At 39.7% G+C, this 14,423-nt stretch overlaps 1 protein-coding gene across 3 annotated transcripts in view; it reads right to left on the reverse strand.

Annotated features, from left to right (window-relative positions):
- The window catches only part of CACNA2D3 (calcium voltage-gated channel auxiliary subunit alpha2delta 3), a 913,092-nt gene that overhangs the window by 495,378 nt on the left and 403,291 nt on the right, over window positions 1-14,423 (reverse strand). For all 3 annotated transcript variants that reach the window (XM_059716157.1, XM_019495461.2, XM_019495460.2), the window contains exons 6-8: window positions 12,703-12,834; window positions 10,450-10,510; window positions 10,206-10,356 (exon numbers count right to left, since the gene is read on the reverse strand). In XM_059716157.1, the coding sequence (XP_059572140.1) occupies window positions 10,206-10,356; window positions 10,450-10,510; window positions 12,703-12,834 (344 nt within the window). The remainder of the gene's footprint in view (window positions 1-10,205; window positions 10,357-10,449; window positions 10,511-12,702; window positions 12,835-14,423) is intronic.

Genomic DNA, 14,423 nt, shown 5'->3' on the forward strand with positions numbered 1-14,423 from the left:
ATTCCCTCCCACACACACCACACCCACACCCCAAACATACAAGGTACCTACATAGTTTTGCATAACTTGGAGTTCTGTGCATAATTTTGAGTTTTTAGCTGTGTGATTAAGATTGCAATTATTTTTTTTAATTGCACAACTAATTGCAATCTTTTTTAATTGTTTGACAGCCCTAATTATTTTGTTTGGCTTTTTCTTACTTCTTTTTGTGCTGAATGAAGTATTACACTTAACTACCTTCTAAGAAACACACAGTTACCAACCCCTGAACATCTTCATTTTCTCTCCTAAATTCCCTTCCTCTCCATCCTCCCCCTCTCCCAGGTCTATGACATGGCTGTCCATCTAGCAGCCTACAGGCTGCATGCAAGCCACAAGAGGTTAATTTGTGACCCCCACTCCAAGCTCACCCCACAGCCACCACTCCTCCCATTGTTCCACCTTCTGCTGCAGCTGAAGTCTCTGAGCTTCCCTTCCCTTCCCTGGCTTTCACTTCTGTCCCTTCCCCTGGGGGCAGGGAGTTGCAGGAAGGGGCTACCTGCAATACTGGGGGAGCCCACAGTGCAGTTCATCAGGGGAGCCCATAGCTGAAGAGGTGAAGGGGGCCCACGTGTGTATGCAAGTGCAGTTGAGCCCCTCCCCTGCTCATGCTGAGTGAGCTTATGGTGCAGTACAGTGCAGGACCCCATGGTCAGGGAAGAGACATCTGTCACACTGGGGTGGCCCACCACTTATACTAAGTTGGACAGCCCTTGTCTGTGGTGTCTGAAGGCCATCAACCCATGATAAGGGCTTCAAAAGATGACCATTTCCACTTTAATAACAGAAGCTCTCTCTTTCCTATATATTGGTATTATTTACTAATAATCAGCTGTCTAACTGACCCAACACTGTTTATAATGTATTCTCAGATGGTATAAGTAAAGCCAAGAATTCACATTCCTGTAGCATAAAGCAAACCACTTTAGAAGGCAAAAGTCCCATCTAAGAAAAAAAGAAACCCAGTTATAAAAAGTTCTGAAAGCCATTGAGTATGTTTTAAGCCCCTTTCAGCCCTTGAACCCAATACCATGGAAAAATCAGACACCTACAAAAGATTTTGCCAAGACTTCTAAATAATATTAATGATCCTATATTAACTGACAAGTTCCCGTCTACTTGATGAGCTGCAGACCTCCAAAGTTAACTGAGTAAGGATACTGAAAAATCCAATTCCCTCCTTCAATATAAAGCTGTCACCTCTCAACTTTCACACACCCTATCACAACATAAATTTACCAAAAATAAAAAGAATAAGTTCTAAAGTAAGAGCCTTGGAGTCTTGCATTTCAATTACGTTTTCTTATGTTCTCTTTTATCACATATTCCTTGAGGTATTCTAGCCCTCAGTATTTTCTGTCTATACCACAAATGAAACAGGTATAAAAGAGGAGGAAGGAAGCTTCCTTGCGCTGAAAAGTAGAGTAGTACAACAAATTAGCAACATTCCCTCTCTCCTCTTACCTCCCAAGAAATTTAAAATTTGCTCACACCCAAAGCTACTTTTTTCCCTCTACTGCTATTTAAATTAAAATTAGTGTGTTAATAACTAACTCTGGTTAACTAGGACCCCTTACTCATGTAGAAGGGCATGTATTCTAGTACATAATTAGAGTCCTACCAAATTCATGATGAAAGTGGGGTGTGTGGCAGCTCCTTTAATCTTGCAGACTCCCCCATATGTTAAAAGCTACGGTTAAAAACTATGGTTTTAAACATGGCACCATTTTTGCCTCTCTGCTGGTCAGCAGCAAGCATCGGGACTGTCAGGGTCCCTTGGCCAATCAGGAATGGAAAGCAAAAATGGCACCATATTTGGAACCACAGTTTTTACTTCCCCACTGATCAGGAGTGAGCCACAAGCTGGGCCCATCCACCAATCAGTAGCAAAGTGGTGTGGAGGAATGTGTGAGACACCCCATTTCTGCCATGAATTTGGTAGGGCCTTATAGATGATTCTGCAATCTCTGCATTTGATCTTGGAAATGGAACTTAGAACTTTCTGTTGTAACTAGTACATGCTGTTATACGGTATTATCATGTAATATGAATGTTTTGAAAATATGGCTTGAGGTAAGTGCCCAGCAGAGCTAATCAAGCAATTACAATTTACTTAAGTGCCTTCCATATTTCTTCTTTGTCATATCTACAAATTCGAGGCTGTAAACCATAGAAACAGACACATGAAACTCACTTACATTGCATGAGACCTTCCATATCTCTTATGCTTCACAGAACAGTAAAGAGGCATCCCTCATAGCTTAAGACCAGCACAACCAAAGTCAAACCAGGGGAGGGACCATGTGATGTTGTACAGTTTTGCCTCACTTTATGTGGGTTCTGTATGTGTGAATTCACTCTTATGCGATGACCCTTTTTATACCAAAAATCTGTTATATGCAAGGTAAGTTCACGCTTACATGATCGGTGTGGTGGAAGCCCATAGTCAGCTGCATTGTGCAGTGCATTGTGAGAGTGACATGCACCAAACTACAGTCTCCTGTATGGATCTGTGCTCCTTACTTGTTGTTTGTGATATGTGCTCCTGTAGTTGCCATCTCCATTATGGTAACATTCACCATCACCCTGTGCTTGTGTGTACTGTCTGCTGTTGGTGAGTACCAAAATTGTCTTGTAAAAAGTGGTAGAAATGGGACTTGGGGGGGTGAGTACAGCTGAGGTCTTGGAATGTATACCTATTTGTTACATTGTAAAGTGGTTTCCCTTTATGTGAATTTGAGTTACGTGCCATTTTCCAGGAATGCACATACAGCATAAAGCAAAGGAAACCTGTATTTCTTTGTTTTGAGCAGCTCTGTCATACCATGCATATGCAACAGAAATTGTAGCAACGATGTCATTCTGCAGGCAAGCTTGGGGAGGGAGCAGGTTGCACTGCACACCGGCTCTGGGTTGAGTTTGTTGGATTTGCCTCACCTCAGCCCATCCACACTTTACCTACACAAAGCCTAATAATTTATTCAGCCAGGCTATTTGAAATGAGTAAATGGGCTTCAAAAGAAGTGATCCCAGATGACCACAACTTAACTTTACAGACATGGTTAGAATGGAAATTCTGCAAATAAAAAATGAGAGAACATATTACCATGCCTTCAGATGACAAAAAATCCTCTTCCTCTAATCACCACTGGTAAAAATGGTTTGTCTAAAGCATTAAAATTGATTTAACAATGTCAGCTCAGTTAATATTTTTTTTTCATTTAATGTATGGTTTATGCTTCTGTAAAAGCATTTTTAAAATTTCAGCATTGGACAGAATTAGCCCTCTGTTTTTTATGATAATATTGTTAATTTAATGCATGACTTGGAGTTATACTTCAAAGCAAATGGGGAAAATATGTCTTTTCTCTTGTTGTTGCAGATAACTCTGTTCACGCACTGATGATCTGACCTTAAATTTTAACTTAGACTGCACAAAATCACTCATATTTCAACAATTCTCTTGTAATTTAATCATCTAGTCCATCAATTTTAGATAGATTTTGCAATAACTTACCCATGAAAGCTAAAATGATTTTTAACATTCTCTTTTTATGTTTAGTCACTGGAAAGACCTGCATTAGATTCCTTGTTGTGTTATATATACACACATATAGTTGCATTTAGAAAAGAACTTAGTGAAAAATTAAATGCGGCTAATATATAGCAAACCTATCTAGTATACTGCTGGTAAATTCTTCACCACCCAACTGCATACTGTTAAGTGTTAACTGAATTTTTAATGAAGTTAGTGTAGTGACCATAACTCCCATTACAGTAAATGAAATATCTAGACTTGATTCTGTGCAGGGAGTACTAATCATGTTTCATAAATACTTGAAAGGCTTTTCAAACTCTTTAAACTTCTTTAATATTTTTAACAGTGAGATACATAAACAGGGATAGAAGAAAACCAAAACTGGTTACAACTACAAATCCTATTACTACTGTCTTTTCCCAAATCCAAGAATACTTCAAATTTAAGACAATGCCCCCAAAATCAGATTCTAATACATTGAAAATTATAATTGTGTTACAATTTTCCACGTATAGAATTTAACTACTGGAGGGTTGTCTTAAATACGGCAAGGGGACAGGCAGCCAGACTCTGGCCACTTGCATCTCCTGCTGCCTGTCCCCTGAGTGCCGCATGCTGAGTTGTCAGGTGCCTCTACATCCCTTGTCTTTGCCTGGATGCACAAAGCCCCTGGCTTTGTGCTGATTCCCTTGCTGCTCCCTGGTTCAGCATGCAGCCAGGGACTAGTGCAGAACCTGCTGAGCCAGAGAGCAACAAGGGAATCAGCACGGAGCCAGGGAGCAGCAGGACCCAGAGCAGAGCCATGGAGTAGAAAAGGGAATCCGTGTTGGGTCTTGCACTGTCCGTGGGCTCCACATGATTCCCTCACCACTCTTTGGCTCTGTGCTGAGCCAGAAGCTGCAAGGGAATCGGCACAGAGCCAGATAGCAGTGCAGGACTATTGTTACTTGATTCTTTTCAAGGCTTTATTTTCACCATGTTTTCTAGGGAAAAGAACCTCATTTTGGAATCAAATAAATACAGTAATCTTCTCAGTCAGGGCTCAGTTATTCAAGGCTCTTCCCTGACCCTTCCTTTTCATCCACTGAAACAGTTGTCAGTTTTCTCCAAGCTTCACCCTCCCCCCACCCCTGTTGACTCCTTGCCCCTCTTTCAGAACAGAGACCATCTTGCCAACCCACAGTATTCATTTGCTCCACCCCTGTTCTCACACTGTGGAGAACGTAGGGAAAAATCCCACAGCAGGTAGACTTCCACTACAAATGTGTTTCCTCCTCTTTCAGCTCTGGCATCTTCCTACCTATATCTTTTCTTCTCTAATTTAAACAAATAGCATTCCTGAAATTTTACTTACATTTCTACCATTTTGGACTCACTCATCAAAACTTCCATTTTGCCCTTGCTGTGCTCTCACAGGACTTCTTGGATTACTTCCAAGATAATTAACAATACATGTGACGTTTACCTTACCCAAAACTCACTTCTCCTTTCCCCTTCTATAATGGTCCTAAATCAGAGATCCAGGAATCTTCATTTTTCTGGTGAATTATCCCCTTTCCCACTTTAACCCCTCCCCTGTGTCTCCCTCTTCACTATATAAGCATGATTTGGTCTCTCCTATGTTAACAAGTCCAACCCACGAACAATATTTTTTTATCCAACTACTCTTCCATCTCTCTTCTTTCACCTCTAATGCACTGAGTGCATTGTTTACAGAATGATTCTTATATTTTTCTCCTCAAATCCCACTTTCAGCCAGCCTCCATACTTTGCAATCCATTGAAACTTATCTTGACCAGTACATCATCCACATCATGCTCCTTAACCAGTCATCCCTGAATGACACTGATGACAACATTCTTCTTGAAATGTTATCTTCCCTAGGCTTCCATGACACTAATTTCCTCATTCTCTTCCTGTCTCTCTAATTCCTCCTGCAGCAATTCTTCCTCAATCTGTCTAGAACGTTCTTTGGGGATTCAACAATCCTCTATTATTGGTTCCTGTCCCTCCTCCCTCTACAATTTATCTCAGGGTAATCTCAGTCCCTAACATAAATTCAACTCCATGAAGAAAACTCAAAGATGTACCTCTACATGCCAGACCATGCTGTCTCTCTCCATGCCTTCCCTCCAAATTAAAAATCTAAGCCAATCTTTGACATATTCTCATGATTGTCTATCTGCTCTAACACAACATACCTAAAATAGTGTTGTAATCCTTGTGCAGTCCTTCCCTACCCCTCCCTTTTTGAAAGTAATTAAGAAATCACTAGGTAACCCCAATATCCAGATCACCACTCAGGACTATAATCTGGGCATTGCCTTCAACTTAACTGTTCCCAGGGGCTCACATCCAGGTTTCGCCTAACTCCAGAAGATTCTTTCAACACACCTCTAAGAGAGATAAGTTGTCCTAAACTATTCACCCATAAAAAATTCTGTTCAGGCTCTCATTTCATGCCGTGTTTACTACAATACAATTTTCCTTGACCCCAACAAATGCAATCTTGCTTCATTCATGTCAATTCTGTAAGCTGCTTGAAAGATTTTTTTCCTAGCCTTTAACTCTGAACATGTAGTCCCTCCTCTTAAAGCCATGCTTCTCACTCTCTGTGCTCTACTGCAAACATACTATTGTAAAGCCCTCCATTGGCTATTCCCATGTTACCTACCTCATCTGTTAAATAGTATCAACTCCCACTTCCAGATGGCCCATGATGCCAGTCTTTTTCATCAACTTGTTACATTATTTAATGCCATTTGCAATTTTTTTCTTGCTACCATTTTCTTCAAACCATTCTCTATAATGCTTCATCATGACCCTCCTTAAAATATAGCAAGATGTGTGCAAGGACCTTGACAACAGTTGGGATGCTTGTGAGCTGAGACCACTGCCTCTTATTTCAACCAACACTGTCAGACTGGGCATGTCTCTGCCAGAGCAACTTTGGCTTCACTACCAAGGAAGCCGCATCCACCTCCTCTAACTTCACATGTATCAACCCAAGGAATAAGGTTGTCCTGAAGTTCCCAAAGCCACTGCACCACGGCATGTCAGAAATCCAGATCAAGTGCATGGTACACGGGACCCCTCCCAGGGCATCCTGGCTTCATTTCTGCAGTTAATACATTTATGGACCAGCATTTGTGGGGCTCATTTCCACAGCACTATGATTGGGCTCACTGCCCCGATACTGTAGACATGCCCATGTTATCCATGTCTGGCTACTTTCATTTCTTCTGGCTGGTTTTATATTTAGGCTGTATACTTTTGTGGACAAGAATCATCTTTTTGTTCTGTGTTTGCATAGCATCAAGGGCAGGAGAGTCCTAATCCATGGCTACGCTCCATTAATGCTGACTTCATGAAGGAACATCTTGAGAAGCTGGATACCTTCAAGTCAGCCGGCCCTGACAATCTTCACCCCAGGGTACTCAAGGAGCTGGCGAGCATCATAGCCCAGCCTCTAGCGCAGATCTTTGAAAACTCTTGGCACTCTGGTGTAGTGCCCGAAGACTGGAAGAAGGCCAATGTGGTGCCTATCTTCAAGAAAGGGAGGAAAGTGGATCCGGCTAACTATAGGCCCATCAGCCTGACTTCTATCCCGGGGAAGATCTTAGAAAAGTTTATTAAGGAGGCCATCCTTAATGGACTGGCCGACGCCAACATCTTAAGGGATAGCCAGCACGGGTTTGTTGCGGGTAGGTTTTGCTTGACCAATCTCATTTCCTTCTACGACCAGGTGACCTATCACCTGGACAAGGGAGATGAGATTGATGTCATATATCTTGACTTCAGAAAAGCCTTCGATCTTGTGTCCCATGATTGTCTCTTGGAGAAACTGGCCAATTGTCGCCTTGGGTCCTCCACGATCCACTGGCTGGAAAACTGGCTCCGGGGTCGGACCCAGAGGGTAGTAATTGATGGAAGTCACTCATTGTGGTGTCCTGTGACCAGTGGGGTCCCCCAGGGCTCTGTCCATGGACCCTTACTGTTCAACATCTTCATTAATGATGTGGACACTGGAGTCAGAAGCGGACTGGCCAAGTTTGCAGATGACACCAAACTTTGGGGCAAAGCATCCACACCAGAAGACAGGCAGGTGATCCAGGCTGACCTGGACAGGCTCAGCAAGTGGGCGGACGAGAATCTGACGGTGTTCAACGCCGATAAATGCAAGGTTCTCCACCTTGGGAAAAAAAACCCGCAGCATCCTTATAGGCTCGGCAGTGCTGTGTTGGCTAGCACTATGCAAGAAAGAGACTTGGGGGTCATCATTGACCACAAGATGAACATGAGCCTGCAGTGCGATGCTGCGGCTAGTAAAGCGACCAAAACACTGGCTTGCATCCATAGATGCTTCTCAAGCAAATCCCGGAACGTCATTCTCCCCCTGTACTCGGCCTTAGTGAGGCCGCAGCTGGAGTACTGCGTCCAGTTTTGGGCTCCACAATTCAAAAAGGATGTGGAGAAGCTTGAGAGAGTCCAGAGAAGAGCCACGTGCATGATCAGAGGTCAGGGAAGCAGACCCTACGATGACAGACTGAGAGCCCTGGGGCTCTTTAGCCTGGAAAAGCGCAGGCTCAGGGGTGATTTGATGGCCACCTACAAGTTTATCAGGGGTGACCACCAGTATCTGGGGGAACGTTTGTTCACCAAAGCGCCCCAAGGGATGACGAGGTCAAATGGTCACAAACTACTACAAGATCGTTTCAGGCTGGACATAAGGAAGAATTTCTTTACTGTCCGAGCCCCCAAGGTCTGGAACAGCCTGCCACCGGAGGTTGTTCAAGCGCCTTCATTGAACACCTTCAAGATGAAACTGGATGCTTATCTTGCTGGGATCCTATGACCCCAGCTGACTTCCTGCCCTTTGGGCGGGGGGCTGGACTCGATGATCTTCCGAGGTCCCTTCCAGCCCTAATGTCTATGAAAACACTCCTTGTTGCTACAGCAGTATAAATAAGTACAGTACTAGGATACAATTTATGGTGCATCCACAACCTGCTGATACAAGTGGCACATCCCTATTAGTGTCCAGTTAGCACCTCCTGGATGATGTATCCAAAAAGCATACTGTGCTTAAATGTTCTGAATTGACTAGGAGTTAAAAGAACAATTATTTTAAAAGTGGTTGGCACTGGACATATTTAAACATGTCCCCCGTGGCGCAGTTTTTACTGGCGCCATTTAGTACTTGCTTTAGGAAGTACTAAATGACAGCTCAGTAACAGCCATTGATGTGCCATCCTGGTAGTGCATGGTTATTTTTAGCAGCTATATCACCATGGCAACATGTTATAGCGAGGTAGCTCATAGCTATGGCGATGTAGCATTGGTGTCAGTTTGTGCCTGCTGATGCTATGTTGCCACAGTGACAAGCTATATCGCCGTAGCACATTGCTACAGAAAATGTAGTGTCAAATGTAGTGTTACCCACTGTCTCTGAAATGAAGCACTTGGTAACCAAACATGCTGTAATAAAACAAACTCTTTTTATAATCCCATAATACCTCAGGCATATTCTCTCTCTATAGTTATAGAAGAATAAGAGTATAGTTGCTGTAATAAGTTACGCACACTATAGCTGTATGGTTATTGTACTAAAATATTAATGGAAGGTATTCTAGCTAACATACCTTTATGTCAAAGTCACTAGTTTTTGTGCAGTTTTTAGACACGTGAGCCTATTGGCCTTCTCCATGATTCCTTCCTCTATGAAATGCATTTAATTTTCTCCCTGACTCATTTAGAATAACAGACAAAACCACTGATAAGCATCATCATTACCCACTAAACATGACTGTTTAAATATCTTAATAATAATTTAGTTGATACATTTTGCCACTTCAGAAACTTATTTAGATTATTTAACTTAATCACTGTTCTACTGAAGGACAATAAACTTTTCCTGATACAGAAAGCAATTATGCATTCCTATTATGAGTTTGTGCTAATTATGTAATGAGAAATTAAAGATTAATAAGTAAGATATTCTAAACTATCTTCCTGTTATCAGTTAAAAATAGAGTAAAGGCCTACATACTTAGGGCCTATTTAGTTCTTTTTTGTTTTGTTTTGCATAAAGTATGCATTTTATGGGGGTCACTTTTCATTATACATAACATACTTGCTTGCAACTAAACCACCTCCTGACAGTCTATTGAATTAAATAGTGAAAAACATCAGGGAATAATTTATTATTAGGAAAAAATCTTAAAAATAGAGACTGTGTAGAAAATCTGTACAAGAACAAGGAAGAACTCTGCTGGTCACAACTCAGACAATAAGAATAGGCTATTAACACAGTGACAATTACAATTCCCAGAGTAACATCCTGAAAAAAATGACCATCTGATATAGAAAGCTGTCATGTGTTGGAATCAGAGAGGGAACATATCTACGAGTTCTACTGTGACAAGGGGCCGCAATGAATAAAGTTGCATTGGAAGAAATCCTGGGATGTCTCTCCCATCACCAAGATTTAGTGGTATAATAAGCCAATGCACAGTCTTCACCACCTGTCCTCTACCTCATTCAAGTGCAAAGCAGGATATAAAGTATGACAGACAATGGCAAAGGACCTAATAGAAAAAGGGAGACAAAAAAAGAGAGACAAACTCACAGCAATTATGTTGAAAAAGTCATCATCTCCAAGGGTATCCAAAATAGATGAAACAGTTTGTTTAGCAATTGTCAGACGAAGTCCTTTCATGCTGCCGCTAACATCAACTAAAATGACCACATCTTTTGGAGAAGTAGCTGCTTGGATGTACCTACACCAAGAAGCATATAGATCAATCTTAAAAAAATCACTTTTTTAATCTCATATTACTTTGAAAAAAAAAGGGGGGTTGCGTAATACCTACCATTTTCGATTTCTACAGTCAAATGCAATAACTCCATTCTCATCTGGTTCCCATTTAATTCCTATTAAAAAAAAGGATTAGCTTACAATAGTTTGAAAAAATAAATGCTTCTTTGCTAGTGGTGGAAATTAACGTTTAAAAGATTCTAAAATTGTATCAACTGATCGGGCATACTTATTCATATATCATGTACAAAGTCACTGGTCACATTGTGCTATCTCTGGAAAAATGATTTAACAAAACAGGACTCCAGGATATGCAATCATCTCTCAGCTGTTTTCAGTCCATTGTAAGGTAAAGGCTTCTTTCAAGGCTATTCTGCTGATCACACTAAAGAGCATTACTTAAGCCTCACTTTGCTTGGCCAGGGGAGTTGGCAGACTTGTGATAATGCTGGCCAATTCCTTTTCCCCAGTGCTCTTTTCCCCCATGGCTGAACCTCCCCAAAATTGTCATCCTTGATGGCATCACTCTCAAGTTCTGTGCTGGATGGTTTGCCACTGATCACTTGACTACAATGAGGTAATGTCTCCAAATTGTAGGCCAGAGGAAATACAATACTTGATTTCAAGTTAAGAACACCAACAGACCAATTCCCCCTGTTTTTTAAATCAAGACATTTCTGGACTTGCATTCTATTTCTAGCATAAAAAGATATACTCTTAAAATAAAGAAGCTACAGTTTCCACTGTTGCAATGTCACTGGGTTTTAAGAAAAATACCAACACAATCCACTTAGCTAATGATGTTCCATTATTGCTCTGATCCTGAACTACTGAAGTCACTGATATGAACACCACAGCAACAGTAGATTCTGGCACAATTAACAGGATGAAGCACAATATGTGGACCACTCCAAATATTTTGTTAAAGTGAAATCAGTATTAAGTAACATAGGTTTAAAACTATCCACTGAGATCATCAGATGACATCAGACAAAAGGTACCAGGTAAGTGCAAATTAAAATAAAGGATGAATGAAGAAGTAGTATGACTGCTAACATAAAATAGATTACAAAAGATGGCACTATATGAAGGATCTGAATTCTCTTCCTTTTTCTTCAAATACTGGTTTTTCTTATATTCTTATTTCAAAGTATTTTTCCCCCAAAACCAAGGCAGCCAGATACACAGACATCTCAAGCATTTCCAAGAGTTTTTAAGTGCTTTAAAATGTCAGTTATTTTCTCATTCATTTCAAAGTTATCATCTGTTCTGATTATTTACTCCAAAGAACCAGAATTCAAACTCATGTCATCCTCTATCTTGAACTCTACATGAGTTCTACAGGTTTTATGGTGACCCATATCTATCTTGCTCTATGGAAAGAGGAATCTCAGAGGTATAAGTATGCCTTTTAAGTAGTATGTTTAAAGAAATTATTAGAAGGAAGAATGAATATCTTATTTAGCATAGAAATAAAAGTTTGAAGTAATTACCTGTACTTATTCACAAATATGAAACAGCTCAAAGACTACCAAATTATGCATTTTTACATTATTTAAGCTTTCTAAATTCTGTTTCTACAGCTGCAGTGTTGTAATCTATCACCTGAAGTTTTTACAACTCTCAGGCAAAATTAATACTCCTTTTTATTAAAAATTCAAATCCAGCTAAATTAAATCATATCTCATATTATACAGAAGTAGCAAGAAGAATGTCCCAAAGGCTTTCCCTGCTTATCAAGAATAATGAGCACACCCTGCAATTCTGATTTTTTTTTCTTTTCCTTTTGTTTCATTTGTGTGTTCGTACGTGTGCTTGTCAGGTGTTTACTGGAACCAGCATTATCTCAGCTAGCCAATTCACTTCAAATTTCTGTGCACACATGTTCCACAGTGAGAATATGGAGGCCCTGCTTAAAGATCTGCAGTTTTGAAAGAGAAAAATTGAGGGCACTGACTCAATTTCTTTTATATCTTCTTACCATTCTTGTTAGTGTTTTAACTTCCTTGTCCTTTTTTCTTTTGTTTTGTTTTAATGGCAATATGTCAATTGTAGCCTCAATCCACTATATTGGGCAAAAGTAAAAAGATAAAAAGTTGGGGGTTTTCCTGTAAATATGAATTGGGGAGTAAATGAACAAGGTATTTATAGCATTGACTAGAAGACTCCCTTCAAGGAAAACTTCATAAATCACTGGAAGCGGCATCTGCTAACTGCTTGTCAGAATCAAGGTCGAAACCATTAAATTTTTCTTGGAAAAAACTGTACCGGTACCAGCCACTTATTTTATTTTGATTTATAATCTTACCTGGATACTGCCTAAAAAATCCCTTTGCACTTCCAAAATATTGCCATATGAGAGAAGGGTCACGGTCAAAGTTATCAACAAACACCTTGTTTAACGATTCTGACCAATAAACTCCATTTACGATAGCTGGATCTGAAAAAAAAAAAAATTATAATTATGATCACTTGATAGAATCTTATGTAGGATATCATCTCTGGCTGATTCAGCAGTGGTCTTAAAGATGTAGCTTGTAAGTTGCATGTAACTTTCAGTTACTTCTGTGAAACCCACAGATTTCATTTTCTGCAAGTATGCTCACAGGATTTTCTGGATTTCTACATTAAATAACTTGCTATATATGAGCCTCTGGGAGAGACTTTTTCACTGCTTGCTCTCAGCATCCAGGAGACGAGTCATGGAACACGCAAGAAAATGTCCTTCAGTAGCTAACAGAAGGGCAAAAGATCAAAAACATTCACTCAAACTAGCCTCCCAATGGCCTGTACAAAGTAAAAGGATGCAGATAATGTTGTTGTTAATGTATTATAACAACACAATAAGGTTGAATTGTGATGTGACATCAGTCATGTATTAAAGCAATATCACAACAAAAGTAATGTATGACATCTTAAGAAGTTATCTGATTCTGTATGGCTCCACTTTTCATGATGTTGCTTGGCAGCTGTGAAGGACACAAACATTTTCAACATTATGCTGTTTACATGGTAAAAGCACATACAGAGCAGAGAAACATTAGTGACACATTTTAAGTAGTTGCACAATATATTTTGTGGATAAGAAATCAAGTCATTCATTATAATATGAAACTCACTATTAGTGTGAAGAAAACTTTAACTCAGGTTTCTTTAATTCAGTTTCCTGACCTTGTAAGACTCAGGATTTTTTATGTCAATGTTCTTTATGTGTTCATATAAATATATTTTATATTTAGTATGACCATCCCAACTGTGTGTTAAAAGTTTATTTGTGAGAAAGAAACACATGTAATAGTCCTGTCAACAGACAGACCCTGCTTCACCATGTTGTGACTTGCACACAGGCACTCTTCCATTTTTTAGAAAACTTTAGAGAGAGACCCTCTGCATAGCAGTTTGTTTTTTCAGTACCATGGAGTCCAATGTATGTTTTACTTCATAAAATTAAGATAATAGCCAGCATGGAAAATAGAAAGTGAAGTGCTTTTCATTTCCTGTTTGAGTTTGGATTTGTACATTGATTTCCTCTAGTGTTATATACATCGTTCAGATGAATGAACAGCAAACATGGAAGTGCACTAATTATTGTGTGAAAAACTACGGGCCTGAATTTGCTCAACAATGACTTCATATTATTTTTGATTCCCATATGCAGTGCAGACCATAAAAGCAAATTAAAAAACTTGATGTAGGAGAAGAGCCTACTTGTTTTAATATAGCACAGTATTTCCATCTGGCAATTTTTTAAAGTCTAATATGTCCTAGTGCTTTTCTGTACTGTGAAGAGGTCAATTGTTATACAAATGGCAAAATAAAATTAAACTAATATGGTTAGATAAGTTTATGTTAAATTAATATCTGAGCTGGATATCAAATGTTTTCCAAATGAAGCACTAAAGAGAGATGGTCCATATTTCCAATATGATCTGCATATGAAGACAGTGGTTTATCAAAAAGAAACAAAGTTAACTTAAATGAGAGTTATAGAATACATTTTTAAAAGTGCGTGCATGCGTGCTTGCACCC

Source organism: Alligator mississippiensis, chromosome 12 (assembly GCF_030867095.1).
Source record: "Alligator mississippiensis isolate rAllMis1 chromosome 12, rAllMis1, whole genome shotgun sequence".
Classification (NCBI taxonomy): domain Eukaryota; kingdom Metazoa; phylum Chordata; order Crocodylia; family Alligatoridae; genus Alligator; species Alligator mississippiensis.